General features: G+C 41.2%; 2 protein-coding genes across 7 annotated transcripts in view; one reads left to right on the top strand and one right to left on the bottom strand.

Annotated features, from left to right (window-relative positions):
- The first annotated feature begins 14 nt into the window (after positions 1–14).
- UQCRQ (ubiquinol-cytochrome c reductase complex III subunit VII) lies at positions 15–663 on the top strand. 2 transcript variants are annotated; one of them, XM_075164497.1, is made up of 2 exons: positions 15–236; positions 445–663. In XM_075164497.1, the coding sequence occupies exons 1-2, from the start codon at positions 83–85 to the stop codon at positions 537–539; spliced, it is 249 nt and encodes an 82-aa protein (XP_075020598.1). In that variant the 5' UTR covers positions 15–82; the 3' UTR covers positions 540–663. The 2 variants fall into 2 exon arrangements, 1 of the variants encoding a protein (XP_075020598.1); XR_012676000.1 differs by lacking the exon at positions 15–236 and adding an exon at positions 243–348 and having other exon boundaries at positions 445–533.
- A 2206-nt stretch (positions 664–2869) lies between these two features.
- The window catches only part of AFF4 (ALF transcription elongation factor 4), a 57887-nt gene continuing 47776 nt past the window's right edge, over positions 2870–12980 (bottom strand). For 3 of the 5 annotated variants that reach the window (XM_075164493.1, XM_075164492.1, XM_075164494.1), the window contains one exon: positions 8226–12795. In XM_075164493.1, coding sequence (XP_075020594.1) covers positions 12677–12795 — 119 coding nt within the window. In that variant the 3' untranslated portion in view covers positions 8226–12676. Of the gene's footprint in view, positions 7034–8225; positions 12796–12980 lie in introns of those variants that run through there. The other 2 variants (XR_012675998.1, XM_075164495.1) reach the window with 2 other exon arrangements.

Raw genomic sequence — 12980 nt, 5'->3', positions numbered from 1 at the left:
GAAGCGGCATCGGAGATGCCGCTTCCGCTTCCGGGGCGGACGGCGGCAGCAGCCTCGGTGAGGAAGGTGACACCGCTGCGCCATGGGCCTTCACTTCGGTAACCTGGCGCGGGTTCGCCATGTTATCACCTACAGCCTTTCGCCCTTCGAGCAGCGCGCCATCCCCAACGTCTTCTCGCACGGGCTGCCCAACGTCTGGCGGCGTTTCAGTTCCCAGGTCTTCAAGGTGGCGCCCCGTGAGTACGGGGGGAGATGCCTCGGGCGCAGCCTGAGGGGTCGAACCCTTCTTTCCCCTCCCCCCCCTCCAGCATTGTCATTTTGGGGATGGGGGAGGCCGTCTGTGTAACGGTGAGCTTGTGTAACGCTGTCTCTTGTCACAGAAGTCCAGTGGTTCGGGCCACGCTTATTGCAGCGCAACTTGTGAGTGTCCCCTTTCCTTTCCAGCCTTTCTGGGAGCCTATCTCCTGTACTCCTGGGGAACACAAGAGTTTGAGAGGCTGAAGAGGAAGAACCCCGCTGACTATGAAAACGACCAGTAATTGAGTTAATAAGGAGATTGTTACCTCACTGTATTATCAACTTCGTTTTGCTAAGCTTGTTCACATGACTAGAAGGGTATTAAGAGGGAGATAAGTCTTGTCTAATAAACTTTAACTTTGCCCCCATGACTTTGTGTGAAATCTGTGTTTTGAGATATTTAAGGTGAGTAGCATCAAATCTCTGTCTGGTTCGCTCTGTACAGGGAGATAATCAGGCTAAAGTTCTGTATGCTCAGACATCTTTATGTTAAGAGTATTTCCAGACTTTTTTGACTCCAGTTTCTTTGAAATGTTTCTCAGAATAACTAGTGTAGCAAGGGCTGCCTTCAGCTGGAGGTGATTTGAAATAACAGCTCGTTGCTCCCTTTATCTCTCCATCACTGGCCACTTCTTTAACCTTGATATCTGTGAAAAACAAACAGGCCACCTGATTTGGTATTGACCAAAACTGCATGAGCTGGCTGATGGCTCAGGACTGAGTGTGGACTTTCACCCTCTGTTCAGAGGCTCTCCCTTCACAGGGAGCCCCGTGCAGAAGACAAGGGGTAATGGCTACAAGCTGCACCAGGAGAGGTTTCATCTTGATGTAAGAAAGGAATTTTTTACGGTGAGAACAATCGCTCGCTGGAACAACCTCCCCAGGGACGTGGCGGAGTCCCCAGCTGGAGGTTTTCAAGACGCGACTGGACAGGGTGCCAGGGAACCTCATCTGCGCTCCCTTCCCACGAAAGGCTGGGCCGGACGTTCTTTCGAGGTCCCTTCCAACCTGGGCTGTTATATGATTCTGCGATTCTAATTACCTAGTTAGTTAATGTTAATTGGATGATTAACTGCAGTTCCGATACCTGATTAGTGTTAATTGGCTGGATTAGAAGCTTCTTGGAAATCACCGGGAGAAACAAGACTGTTTAATATCTGAAGATGATTTAAAAACAAATGCTAGTAGTGAAGTTACTTAAGTGTGTGACAAAGAAATCCACCCTGTGGCTCTAAGCGTATAAACAAGCTTCACTGTTTGAAGTCCAGAACATCTGGTTGGTTCCTTTATCCTTTTTTTTTCCCTTTCAGTCTTCAGCTGACCATCTCAAGCTCATGCCCCGTGCAAAGCAACACGTTTATCTCCCTGTCCTGCTATTCCTGTAGCTGGTACTGAGTTTATCTTATCCGAGGGCGGGAGTGACGTTTCCCTGTGTTAGTTTCTTGGTGCGCTCAGGGCTGGGCTGTCTGGAAGACAAAGATGCTCAGTCTCTCACTTCAGGAAGTTGGGGGATACGCAATTTTTATAGCTGAATGCTTTATTCTTTTGGGGCTCTTCACGTGCGTTTAAAAAGCACATGAGACTAAGCTCAGTATTAGGGCTGTTCCTACTGCTCTTGTGTTTACTCCAAATACAGTCTGAGGTTGGCATAAACAGGAGTAAAACAAGTCATCCAGTGCTGCGAGTTGTGCCAAAAATACTCTGTGCTTAAATTTAACTCTGCGTTTCAGTTCGTTGGTATTTTCTAGGCAGCTTAAGTGAGCAGGGAGCAACAAACTGGCTACTACGATTGCGAGATGTCTGGAGGCAGACTTTATTCAAAACTTCACTTGTGTCCTGCTTATTTAGCCTCCAAGAGCACCCACGGCAGCTGACGGGGAGCTTAAGTGAGAGCACGTGTGAACTTTTATGTTGGTGGTTTCAGAAAATGCTTGTTTTTCAATGCATTTCGTCTCGGCAACTCTGCTGAAGGTGAGCAGCTCATCTCGGTCCCTCTCAGGAGGTCTCTGCCCCTGTTCACAGACAGCTGAACTGTGAGCCAGCTGCTGGACTACTGTAAACAGCGCGGCACCTTCACCTCAGCCGGTGACCGGTTACCCGAGGCACCGCAGCCCAGCGGGCGCTCGGGCAGCGGCTCAGCCCTGCTGCAACGTCAGCAGCGGCGCAGGCAGGCTGGGCCTCCTCACCCTTTGCTCCGCCACCGGCCTGTCGCAACCCTGCCGAGCCGTCCTCCGCCTCGGGTGCCCCCGCGCCCACCCAGACCGCCCGAGGGCCCGGCCTGCTGGGCAGGGAGCTGGGTGCAGAACCTGTAACCAGCGGGGATGGCTCCTGCTGGACATAGGGCATTTGGGGGTTCGGCTGGTGGGTATTCCGGAATCTGAACAAGGTGTTTGAAAATTTCTCAGTCATCTAATTCATTTCTGCTCTCTCTTTGCTAAATGTTAGAAGTAGCAATGTTTTGTAGCTTTTTTTTTTTTTTGTTATAACCTGCATCTTTGCTGTGGCATTTTACTGGTGTGCTGGTCTTGCATACATGGAAACAATTGGTTCCATTTTTTTTTTCTTTCCTCAGTTTCTTGCACAGAGTAAATGGATTGCTGCCTGAAAGGGATATGCTGATGCTGTCAGTAACCCAGAAGGACACACAGCAATTTTGACATATCGTCACAAAGTATTAGTCTTACCTAGCCAAAAAAGCTGAGAAGTGACAACTTACAGAGGGCACTGCTGTCAGAGTTGAAAGAGCTGTCATTTCAAATCCTGTGCTCCACAGCTGAAGTCAAGACTACTGCTGCTGCCTCTTGTTTTCCTTTCTCTGTTCTATACTAGTGCCTAGTGGAAATAGCGGAAATTAGAACTCAGATGCATGTAAAGAAAGGATTTCATGGGGAAAAACAATTGAGAAATTCGCAGCCAAATGTAAAAGAAACTTTTAAGTTCAGCTATATGATGTGCCATGATTTACTGTCCCATTTCCTTCCCTTCATAAGACTCAGGAAGGTGAAATAATGAAGGGTTTTGATTCCTCCTCCCAGGGAAGCAAGGCAAACAGGGCAGAGGAAAGAGTCTAAGAAGAACCCTAGGAAAGGAACAAATTTTCCAGTAGTGGTTGTAGACAATATGCTGGGAAGGGTTTTTATTTAATCCTAGTGACATTTGGGCTAAGGGGTCTGTAGACACGACCCTGACAGCATGGCATTATCTTAACCTAAGTAACTTGCCTTCCACGCCGGCACTTAGGCCTCCATATTAAGCAATCACAGAAAATGGTAGCCTATTACATCCAGATTTGTATTTACGATTTAGTTAAAACATAATTCACTACTTTATACAGTATCTTCCTACTTGAAGTAACTTAAAACATAGCGTGCTCCAAAACCTAGACATACTTGACGCAAATAAGCTGGTATTCTCTTTATGTTACTCTGCAATCTCAAAAATCTTGCACCTGACAGATATGGCGTACACGGGACAGATGTGGCAGCAGATGCACAAGATCTCACAGATGAGGAGGAGGAGCGAGTACCAGCAAGGTCCATTTACAGACTGGTAATCTTAGACATACGCTTCTCCCGCTTGTCCCAATGTTTGTAAGCTGAGAGAAGGATTATAGAGAAGATGAGCGGTAATAGATAGCTCTTCTTAAACATTCTTTTCTCTAGGCTGTTGCAATGTCATTTCACAATGGAGAAAATTAAGATTCCTCTCAATTACAAACTGCCCACCCACATCAATGGGAGTTGTCGGCACCTTTTGGAAGGCTAATCGTGAGTTACGCTGTAAGGTACAGAGGCAGACTACAGCAGAGACAGCTCATCTAAAGAAACCATAGTCTTGCCACATGGAGCAACTCAGCTCCAGGAAACCCTTGCAGCAGTCTCTTCTACTTTTGGGATTAGCTATCTAGAGATTATCTTTAACTACACGTTAGGATCCTTGGAAGAAGAGGTCTATTATTTATCATGCGTAACATAATTTTACATTCCAAAACCCATCTGAAAAGTATTACATCTGCTTTTTGAGTCCCGTGTGTGTGGAAAGGAAGGTTAAGTAACTTCCTCATGATTCTTTCATGTACCAAGAATGAGAAGCAGAATCAAACGCATGATTCTCTGCTCCAAATAAGCTCGGTAAGACAATACTTTCCCCCGGCTGACAAACTCAGAGCTGCACACACTGTGAATATCACCGAAGTTAAATAAGGTTATGGCTTTTGATCTTTACCATAATACTTTGGGCCAACCACTTTTGCTTGCAAATATGCCACGGAGCTCCGGTAACACGTTAGGTGGGTTTTAAAAAAAGGAACAGTTGGCACAACTGGTAAGCTGACCAGACAAAGTACAAGTGGAAGGAGAGTAAATCATTAGCTAGACAGACAGGCCTTGAACCAGATCACTTCAGCAGATGCTAACTTAGTAATTCCCTCTTGCTCCGAAACGAACTTTGTTCCTGTAATGACTGACAGCTGACGCAACGGTAAGAGAATGAAGTCTATAAAAATCTAGCTGAAGCTTGGGAAGTTCTATTTGCGGCTCTTCCTACCTCCTCCCCCAAGGCTGGTCCTACGGTCGAAGTGACAGCTCGTACTGTGAAGATGCACTGTTGGAAAATGATGGCAGTCTTTTTGCTCTGCTCACTGCTGCTCAGCCAGGTAAATAGAGATAACTATTTGAAGTGCTAATTCAAATGGTCAGGTAGTTAATAAAAACTGTTACCATTTGCATGAATAAGAAAAACTGGCAGGAGTTAGAGGTGACAGCAGAGCTCTTTTAGAGGATTCAACATCATAAAAAAGTAGAGTAACTGCCTAGTGAATACTGGGTTACTCCGAGACATAACTTCGCAAGTAATTCTGCCTTCCCTTCCGAGATTAAAAAACATAGTTAATTTTTATACTTCTTACTTCTTTGGGGTTTGGATACAAGCAATTATACTTTAACAGAGCATGCTATGATCTGAAAATGAGAAAGATTTCAAGTTCCTCACTTAAGACTATTGACCTCAGCATCAGAACGACCAAGCGCCTACAGTTGCTGCGTGTTCCTGACAGTCGCACTACAACTCTGTTTCAGACACACTGCGCTGCCTTGCGCCAGCGACAGCCTCGGCTAACGAGACAGAGGCGGATGACACCTTTCTGGAGAGGAGTCTCACTGAGACCCATTGGAGCCTCCTGCAGGGATAACAGTGAATGCATTACAATGCTGTGCAGGTAACTAATCCTGATCAATGTTCAGGTTCAGTGACACTTACATTATGTGGAGGAAGTTCTCATTCTCACCCAAACAAGGTACGGAGTTAATTCTGTGAATAAAGAAGATACCAGGAATAGGGATGGGGCAATAGATTTAGACCTCTTTTGTAAGCAATGCAAACAGAGCAGAGTCCAAGTGCCCTGGATTACGAGCCTTAGTCCTTTCATTGCAACCCCAAATAACCTGTCTTTTCAAAAAAGAACACAGGATTCTAGACAGCTTTTAGGTAATCACTTAGACACCTTAAAATTAATCCTTCTTAAAGCCAATACTGTTCACTTTAAAGCATATATTAATTAAAAGCAGTATCTTACCCTAAATTAATCACTTCAAGGTGATTACTTAAGCTCATAGTTTAAAAGACAACTAAAATATCAAAAGCCATTTAGTTCTCATGAACACTAGACATGAGCAAATTGTCCAATAGTTAAATTGATTACTTAAAATTCCTACTTAGTGACTGAAAGCTGATTTTGTGTGGTACCTATGTACACATTCCAGAAAGCAAGGAGAGACAGGGTAGAATATACCCGTTTTCTACTATATGTAAATATAATAGGACATGGTAGTCAGGCTGCTATTTTGCATGCATTTGAAATGCGTCATTTGGTTCTACTGATTAACATAGGTGAACCGTAACAGCACCCACAGGAACATATAGACAGAAAGGGATTTCTATTGTGTGTAATTTCTACACAGTCTGACCATATAGCCCTGGATAACACGCATTTTGGAGTTGTTATGCAAAGCAAGAACATAAAATGAATCAAGATGAACAGAATAGAGTTAGAGGTGAATACAATGAGCACGGCTACATGAGCTGAATACAGCACTGTTGTAACAGTTGGGTAAGAGGAGCACTGCTAAGGATGTATCTGAGGATGACTGTCTGAGCCCTACGCAGCTGGCAGGCGGAGCTGTCAGTGCCTGATGATGTTTTGTTTTCCAGGAAGAACCGCTGTTTCCTTAGAACAGCCTCGGAGTGACCTGTCACGATGAAGAACACCCACCACTGTTACTGCTAACAATGCTCCACTCTACTTGTGAAATATTTATTGACCGTTCAAAAGCTAAGACAGTGACATTTCTGTCATATGAACTGGTAAAAGGACTTCAAAGAGCTTGAGAGCGTTTCCTAACCAAGGCTGTACCTCTGCAGCACACGCTTCAGGATGACTCAGGCCAAGCTCAATAAAAGGACTCTGCATCTCGTGTTCGTTTTGGTTCTCGTAATGGTTCTTTTTTTTTTTTTAAGGTGTGAATTAAAAATTTATATTCAGCAAACCACCTTGGTTTTCCTTGTATCTGGTGAGCAAAGCATATGGTGAGTGCACGTCAGGCGTTTCAAGTAGGAATGCTTATTTCAAACTGGACTTTAGACATTTATCCTTCAACCTGGCAAATGCATAAAGTAGATCATGGTTCCATCTCATTTCAGTCTCAACAGCTGAACTCTTATCAGTACTTCAGATAAAGGCCTGTTAGAAAGAGGGAGCAAACAAACTGATAATACTGACAGCATTTTCAATATTCCAAATACATCCAGTGATAACTCTAAGGGAAAGCATTTACTTTTAATTTACTTCTAATAAAACTTACTTAAGTAAACATCCTAGACTAACTTTTGCGACTGAAGTATCTACTATTTTAAAATAAATTGATCAAAATCCATTTTTGACCAGATGCACATTAACTCGGAGGGTTGAGAGAAACAAAGCCACTTTTGATTACACAAATACCAACAAGTCTAGGACACCAATTCTGAATGCTATTTTCCTTTTGTTATACATAGAGCACGAGGATCAAAAAAGAAAGTTCTGCTTAAAAATGCAACACCAGGGAGGAGAAAGGCCATGCAACAGATACGAGCACAGTGGTTTTGAAGTTTAATACAGAAAATCTATTTGATATTTATTAAACTTAGTTTCTCCAGTTACAGTTTTGCATTGTACAAAGCATTTTAATGACACAGTAGTTAAAAAGATCTTTACAAATTGAAATGTGATACCCTTTTCTCCAAATATTTTAATTGCCATAAATTTGTTTAAAAATACACATTAAACGCATGTTTTGGACACTAAACTTTCTATAATCTCAATACCACAAAATACATAGAATATACTATACAGATGTGGAAAAAATCTAGTTAGTATATAATACTTTGCTCACCATTAACAGCTTTATTACGTGAAATGCACATACTGACTTAGAAATCCTAATTTTGAGCCCCAAAGTACCCTTTGAAATTTCAAATGTATTGCAACAAATAAAAATCACAGTTTGTTTTTTTTTAGGTTTTGGTTGAAGACAGATGCCTAAATATTTTGATAGAAACAAAATGTAACACATGGACTTGTCATGTACAAAGCATAAAACAGAGACATCCCATTAGTTACTAACAGTACCTTTCCGTATGATTAATAAGGGCTTCATTTATAAGTGACAGGTTAAAAGTTACCTTCCCCCACCCACAAGCCCTCCCCCAAAAGAAAACCCTTCTTCACCAAATAATAATTTCAAATAAGATAAAGGATTTTTAATAAATATATAAGCACTTTATCCTCCATATACAAAATTTCTTAAAACAATTTAAAAGGGGGACCAGATACAAATGTCAGGAACTGTGCTTGCAAAAGTCATGCCTGGTCCTTAGAGTTGAGTTTTCAGATGTATAATGCCAATGCAGCCAAAAACAAATGCTGCAGAAGTACTGTGCACCCAACTACATCAACTATTAGGGTTGCATATAAAAACCGAAGACAGGGAACACTGCATTCCAATTTGCCTGTATCAGCTCCGTTAGCATGTGTGGAGAGTTACAACAGGAATGGATACGCTTCCATTAAGTTTCCAGATGAAATTAAAACAGGTGAAGCATTGACATAAAGATAGCCTACATAAACTCTATGCTGTACCACAGCATTTCAAATTGCTCCGGACAGTGTATTCGAGTGAAACTCAGCTGAGTACTGGCAGAGAGCTAACGCTGCCTGAAAGGCTGACCTAGCACAGACCAGAGCTGCTGCTCTGCCGTGCTCATATTGAGAGAAGAACTTACTGACGGTACAGCTGACCCTTCCCTCCCTGCCTCCCCCCGCCCCAACACCGCTGTTTTCAAATGGCATCACGGCAGCAGAGACCAATTCCTCGAAAAGTAATGGAGTTGGGCATACATCGCGATTCCCTGATTGTTCGAGTTCACCTAACTTTCCTACTTCGGAAATCTGTCTCCTGGAATAGGTCTGGATTTGTCTGAGTTGGCTAGCAAAAGCTTTGGCTACTCTTTAGACTTAAAGATGTCTAGCATTAACTTTGTTGCTTGGAAACACAGGATTTTCCATAACACTGATTCATCAGATGGAGTAATTTAAACCCTGACCGAAGTATTTGTCAGAAATCTAAGAATTTGGAAGTTGCTTACTCCCCAATGGGTAATTCAAACTTGACTTGCTCAGGCCCTTTTGTATCTGCCTTAATATAAACACTGCAGTGACAGCAAATACCTGTTAGGTAAATGAAATATTAAATACAGCAAAGGTAGTCTCTCTTTCCAGTAGTTTGCCAAAATGGCAAACTACGTAATTATCTGCCTACGGCTTTATTTTACTTGCCCCAGGCAAGTGCTACATTATTTCCATAAAGTACTGACTCTCTGTATGTTGGGGCCATTCATAAATACATTTCAGGGCATTTTTTTGTTATCACAGCAATCAAGCCTCAGCAATCTAAAGGAATATACATTGCACTCCTGTATAATATGCAAGATTTATCACCAATAAGATGGTGATTCAGCACTCAATAAATAATATATCAATATAGTCAGTTGCACCATAATCTAAAAACAAGTATAACATATACTTTGGACAGACTGAGTTCATATATATATACATATATATTAAAAGACACATACAATACAAATTGCATACTGCCATCAAAAGCCAAGAAGAGCCATCCATGTGCTCTGCTTTATGGCTAATAGTTTCAAATCAAAATAAAAGTCTCGGGCTGTTTTACTCTGGTGTCCTGAAGATTTGTTTATAATTATAAATGGTTGCACCTTATCACCTAGGAACCTGCAAGTTTGACAGCAAATTCAAATAGTATTGATATCTGAGCAAGCCTAGTCTGATTAAGCCATTTTTAAGATTCACCAACTGGGACCGCGTTCAGTGAGGGAATTAAAATTGCAGCGTTGATATGTATTTAATATACAATTGTCTAGGGAATCATTTAGGAAGCCAGGAGTTAGGGATTCCCTCATCGTTAGTCACTAGTGCGACCTGCATTAGTACTGAAGTGACGTGCATTTCCACTGCTGTTGTGCGGAGGTACGAAAGGACAGGTTGAGGCCGTTTGCCTGCACTTTGACAGAGGGGTGGAAGCCTATTACATACTTGCATTTTTTTTAGCTACGAAATCTGACAAAGTATGTAACTTTTCTCTCGGAAACAATGGTAAATCCCAAATTAAGATATGCTTTTGGAATTGCAAAGTTTAAATTTATCCGTTTGAAATAGCCACAGATGCGTAAGGCATTTCTTTTCAATTAACAAGACCACTGCATATCTCCCGTACAGACAGAAGACCTGGGACAGCACTCTAGAGGGTATTTTACTACGAGGTACACTGTTTGGGTGGGACACTTTCAACCAGTTCAGGTCCACATTTTGACACGATGTAAAAAGTCTTCTGGTCATTTGAAGACAATTTTTTAAGATCCACTGATCTAGGGATAAGCGATACATTTTTAAGAGACCAATTTAGCGTGACACCAAAAGGTATTTGTGGGACTCTAGTTAAGGAAAAAAAATTCCCAGAGATGAGACCATTCCTGCTAACAGTAATGGTAACTGTGCACAAAGGAGCAAGCCAAAAAACAGCCATGCTGGCTAGTGCAGCACACAAAAAATAAACCATGAATGCAACTTCTACGAAGGTATTTTTTATATAGCGTCAAAAGTGTGCTAGGCACTTTAGAGTATTAAAGGAAAAATAGTTGACAGTGTCCCGTTAACCAAGATGTGGAGTTTGAGGGTACAGAGTTCTGTCTCGAACAGCAAACACTAACAGAAACGTGACCTTGCACAGTGATTCAATAAAAAGGATGCTCCAACAGACCTGAAGAGTAAATTCAGCTATCATGGAAAAAGTCACAGGTCTGTTAACCATGTATCAATTCGTACGTAGCAAAGCTTTTCTGGAAGTACAAAACACGCTGGAACGCAAAGGAAGCTCTACGAATATGCAGCTACCTTTTAGTAGGTTACTAATTTGCAAAACTTCTAAACTCTTAAAGCCCATAGGACATACTGCAGTACTAAGTAGCGTAGAATTCTATTCCTTCTCTCGAGGTTGCCGTGATTTTGGCACTTAACTACAACTACACAAAAAATTTAGTGCAATAATTTTCCTGAACATGCACGTTCATATCTGGTACAGAATAAAGGGTTAAATGGGAGAGAAAACAAAGCAGCATTCCACAATCTCACTCCAAAGGATTCAGAGTTTGACTCTTCAAAAGGAGACCACCGCAATGAGAAGTCAGTTTGTGTGACAGACACTAGTACTTTTAAAAAGGAAATGGAATTTTACCAAAGTACTGCAGAAGACCACTGCATACAGTATACCTGGTCCTGCTGTAAAACATCTTGTAAACAGTTCATAAAATCTTCATCTAAAAGTAAGGCATAAGGCACACCAGACATGTTAGGGGCACTAAGCAATACTGAAAGCAGTAGCATTTTAAACCTTTTACTCAGACAAGCACCTTATGTGGAAAGGTACTTTGGTTTACACTTTTCGAGAGCAGTCAATCGCAACTCCATGAACCATTTCTGTTGCACCAAGTCGCTCCCTTACACGTGAATATTATGCTCCATCAAACATTAACGGGACCTTCATTAACATGGGGTAAATACAAGTTTTAAATCCATTCTGCATCAACACAGATAATTTCCCTGTAATAGCAGGTGTGCTCCCACCCCACGATGGCTGTTGCACTGTCATCCTGTAGTGTCCATTACCTATCAGACCCTAAAAGGAAAAAAATGGCCCTCGATTTCTACTTAAGATTCCTGGTTTCTCAGTCAATGGAAAAGATGCAAATGAGAGTTCTGGTAGGAATTCAACTATTGTTGGTTTTTTAACCACAAAGTTCACCGATTTTGTAAGCGTCAAAAAATGACAAGCAAGGAAACAAAATGTATTTTAAATTAAGAGATACCAAAAAGCACAAGATTGTCCATTTCAGAAACCTTTCCTGTATGCATCGCACCTATCAGATTGAAGTTCATTCCTACACCATTACTTCGATATTACATTAAATGCAAATTACTGTAATGTTTTGTGATTGTTATAGTGTTAACCGATGTTTTGAAACTGCCTTGAAAACAATCCAAGTCAGATCCAGCTAAATACTTTTCCATATAAATTTCTTTATAATTCATTTAAATGAAGTATCTTAATACGTAGAAGAATATCTGGAACTTTTCTATTTAGTACAAATTCTGCAATAATAAATCTGTAGTTGTCATTTATTAGTTGACTCATAGGCATTAGGCATGAAAAGCATGGTGTCCCTACACGTTAGAACCTATCAACCCTAGTTCCTTTCACAGGCTCTACCACCACAAGACATTACAGAGTAACAAAGCTCACAAAGTACTTAAATAAAGTGTCTATTTTAATTTCTGCTAAGTTCTCGAAAGGGTAAATTCAGGGAAGAAATAGCTAAAAACTGCCCCAAACTGGGCTTTTCAAAATTAAAATTAAAAAAATTAAAATAAATAGGATTTAAACTGACTGTTTATGTATTATGACTGGAATTCCAATGATCTATCCATGATAGATCAGCAAAACTACACCTTTTTATGTAGCAAATTTTAAAATATTTAAATAACTTAAAACGGGAATACTGAAGAAGTCCATTAACCAGATAATTTGGGGTTAAAACACAAAACACAAATGAGGATGGGAGACATGTGAAAGCATTCCTTGCTCTTAGTGTCAACTAAGCAATGTGTTATGGCAGTCTTCCTTATTGACATGACACAGTGTTGTGGAGATAAATCAGAGGCAGCGAGAAAAATGTGTTCGACTTTCCATTCCTTCAGTTCAAAATATCACTTGGCATCCAGGCGCAACCAATGTAATCCCTGACGGGTGTAACGCACTAGGTCTGTCATGATGCTTGAATTAAAAATCAGAGGGCCCATAACTTTATCCAGTTCAGCAAAGAACTCTAAAACAACAGAAACACAAGTTAAACTATGCACGTATTTTTATACAGGAAATATTACACCCAAACCCCTCATCTTTTCATCAGGAATCTTTTAGATTAAGATAGTTAGAAGAAAAGAAAGATGGCTGAATGACGGAAGGAAAAAAATAAAGGAAAAAGGTCCTTTCTAATCAATTTCTTTACTC

The sequence above is a fragment of the Calonectris borealis genome, chromosome 15 (assembly GCF_964195595.1).
Source record: "Calonectris borealis chromosome 15, bCalBor7.hap1.2, whole genome shotgun sequence".
Lineage (NCBI taxonomy): Eukaryota > Metazoa > Chordata > Aves > Procellariiformes > Procellariidae > Calonectris > Calonectris borealis.
This window is presented reverse-complemented; position numbering and strand designations above follow the sequence as displayed.

Excerpts from the sequence above, each read along its gene's own strand:
- UQCRQ (XM_075164497.1), top strand. The coding sequence starts at position 83 with ATGGGCCTTCACTTCGGTAACCTGGCGCGGGTTCGCCATGTTATCACC. Across the intron at positions 237-444 it reads GGTCTTCAAGGTGGCGCCCC|CCTTTCTGGGAGCCTATCTC; the intron begins GTGAGTACGGGG and ends TTTCCTTTCCAG.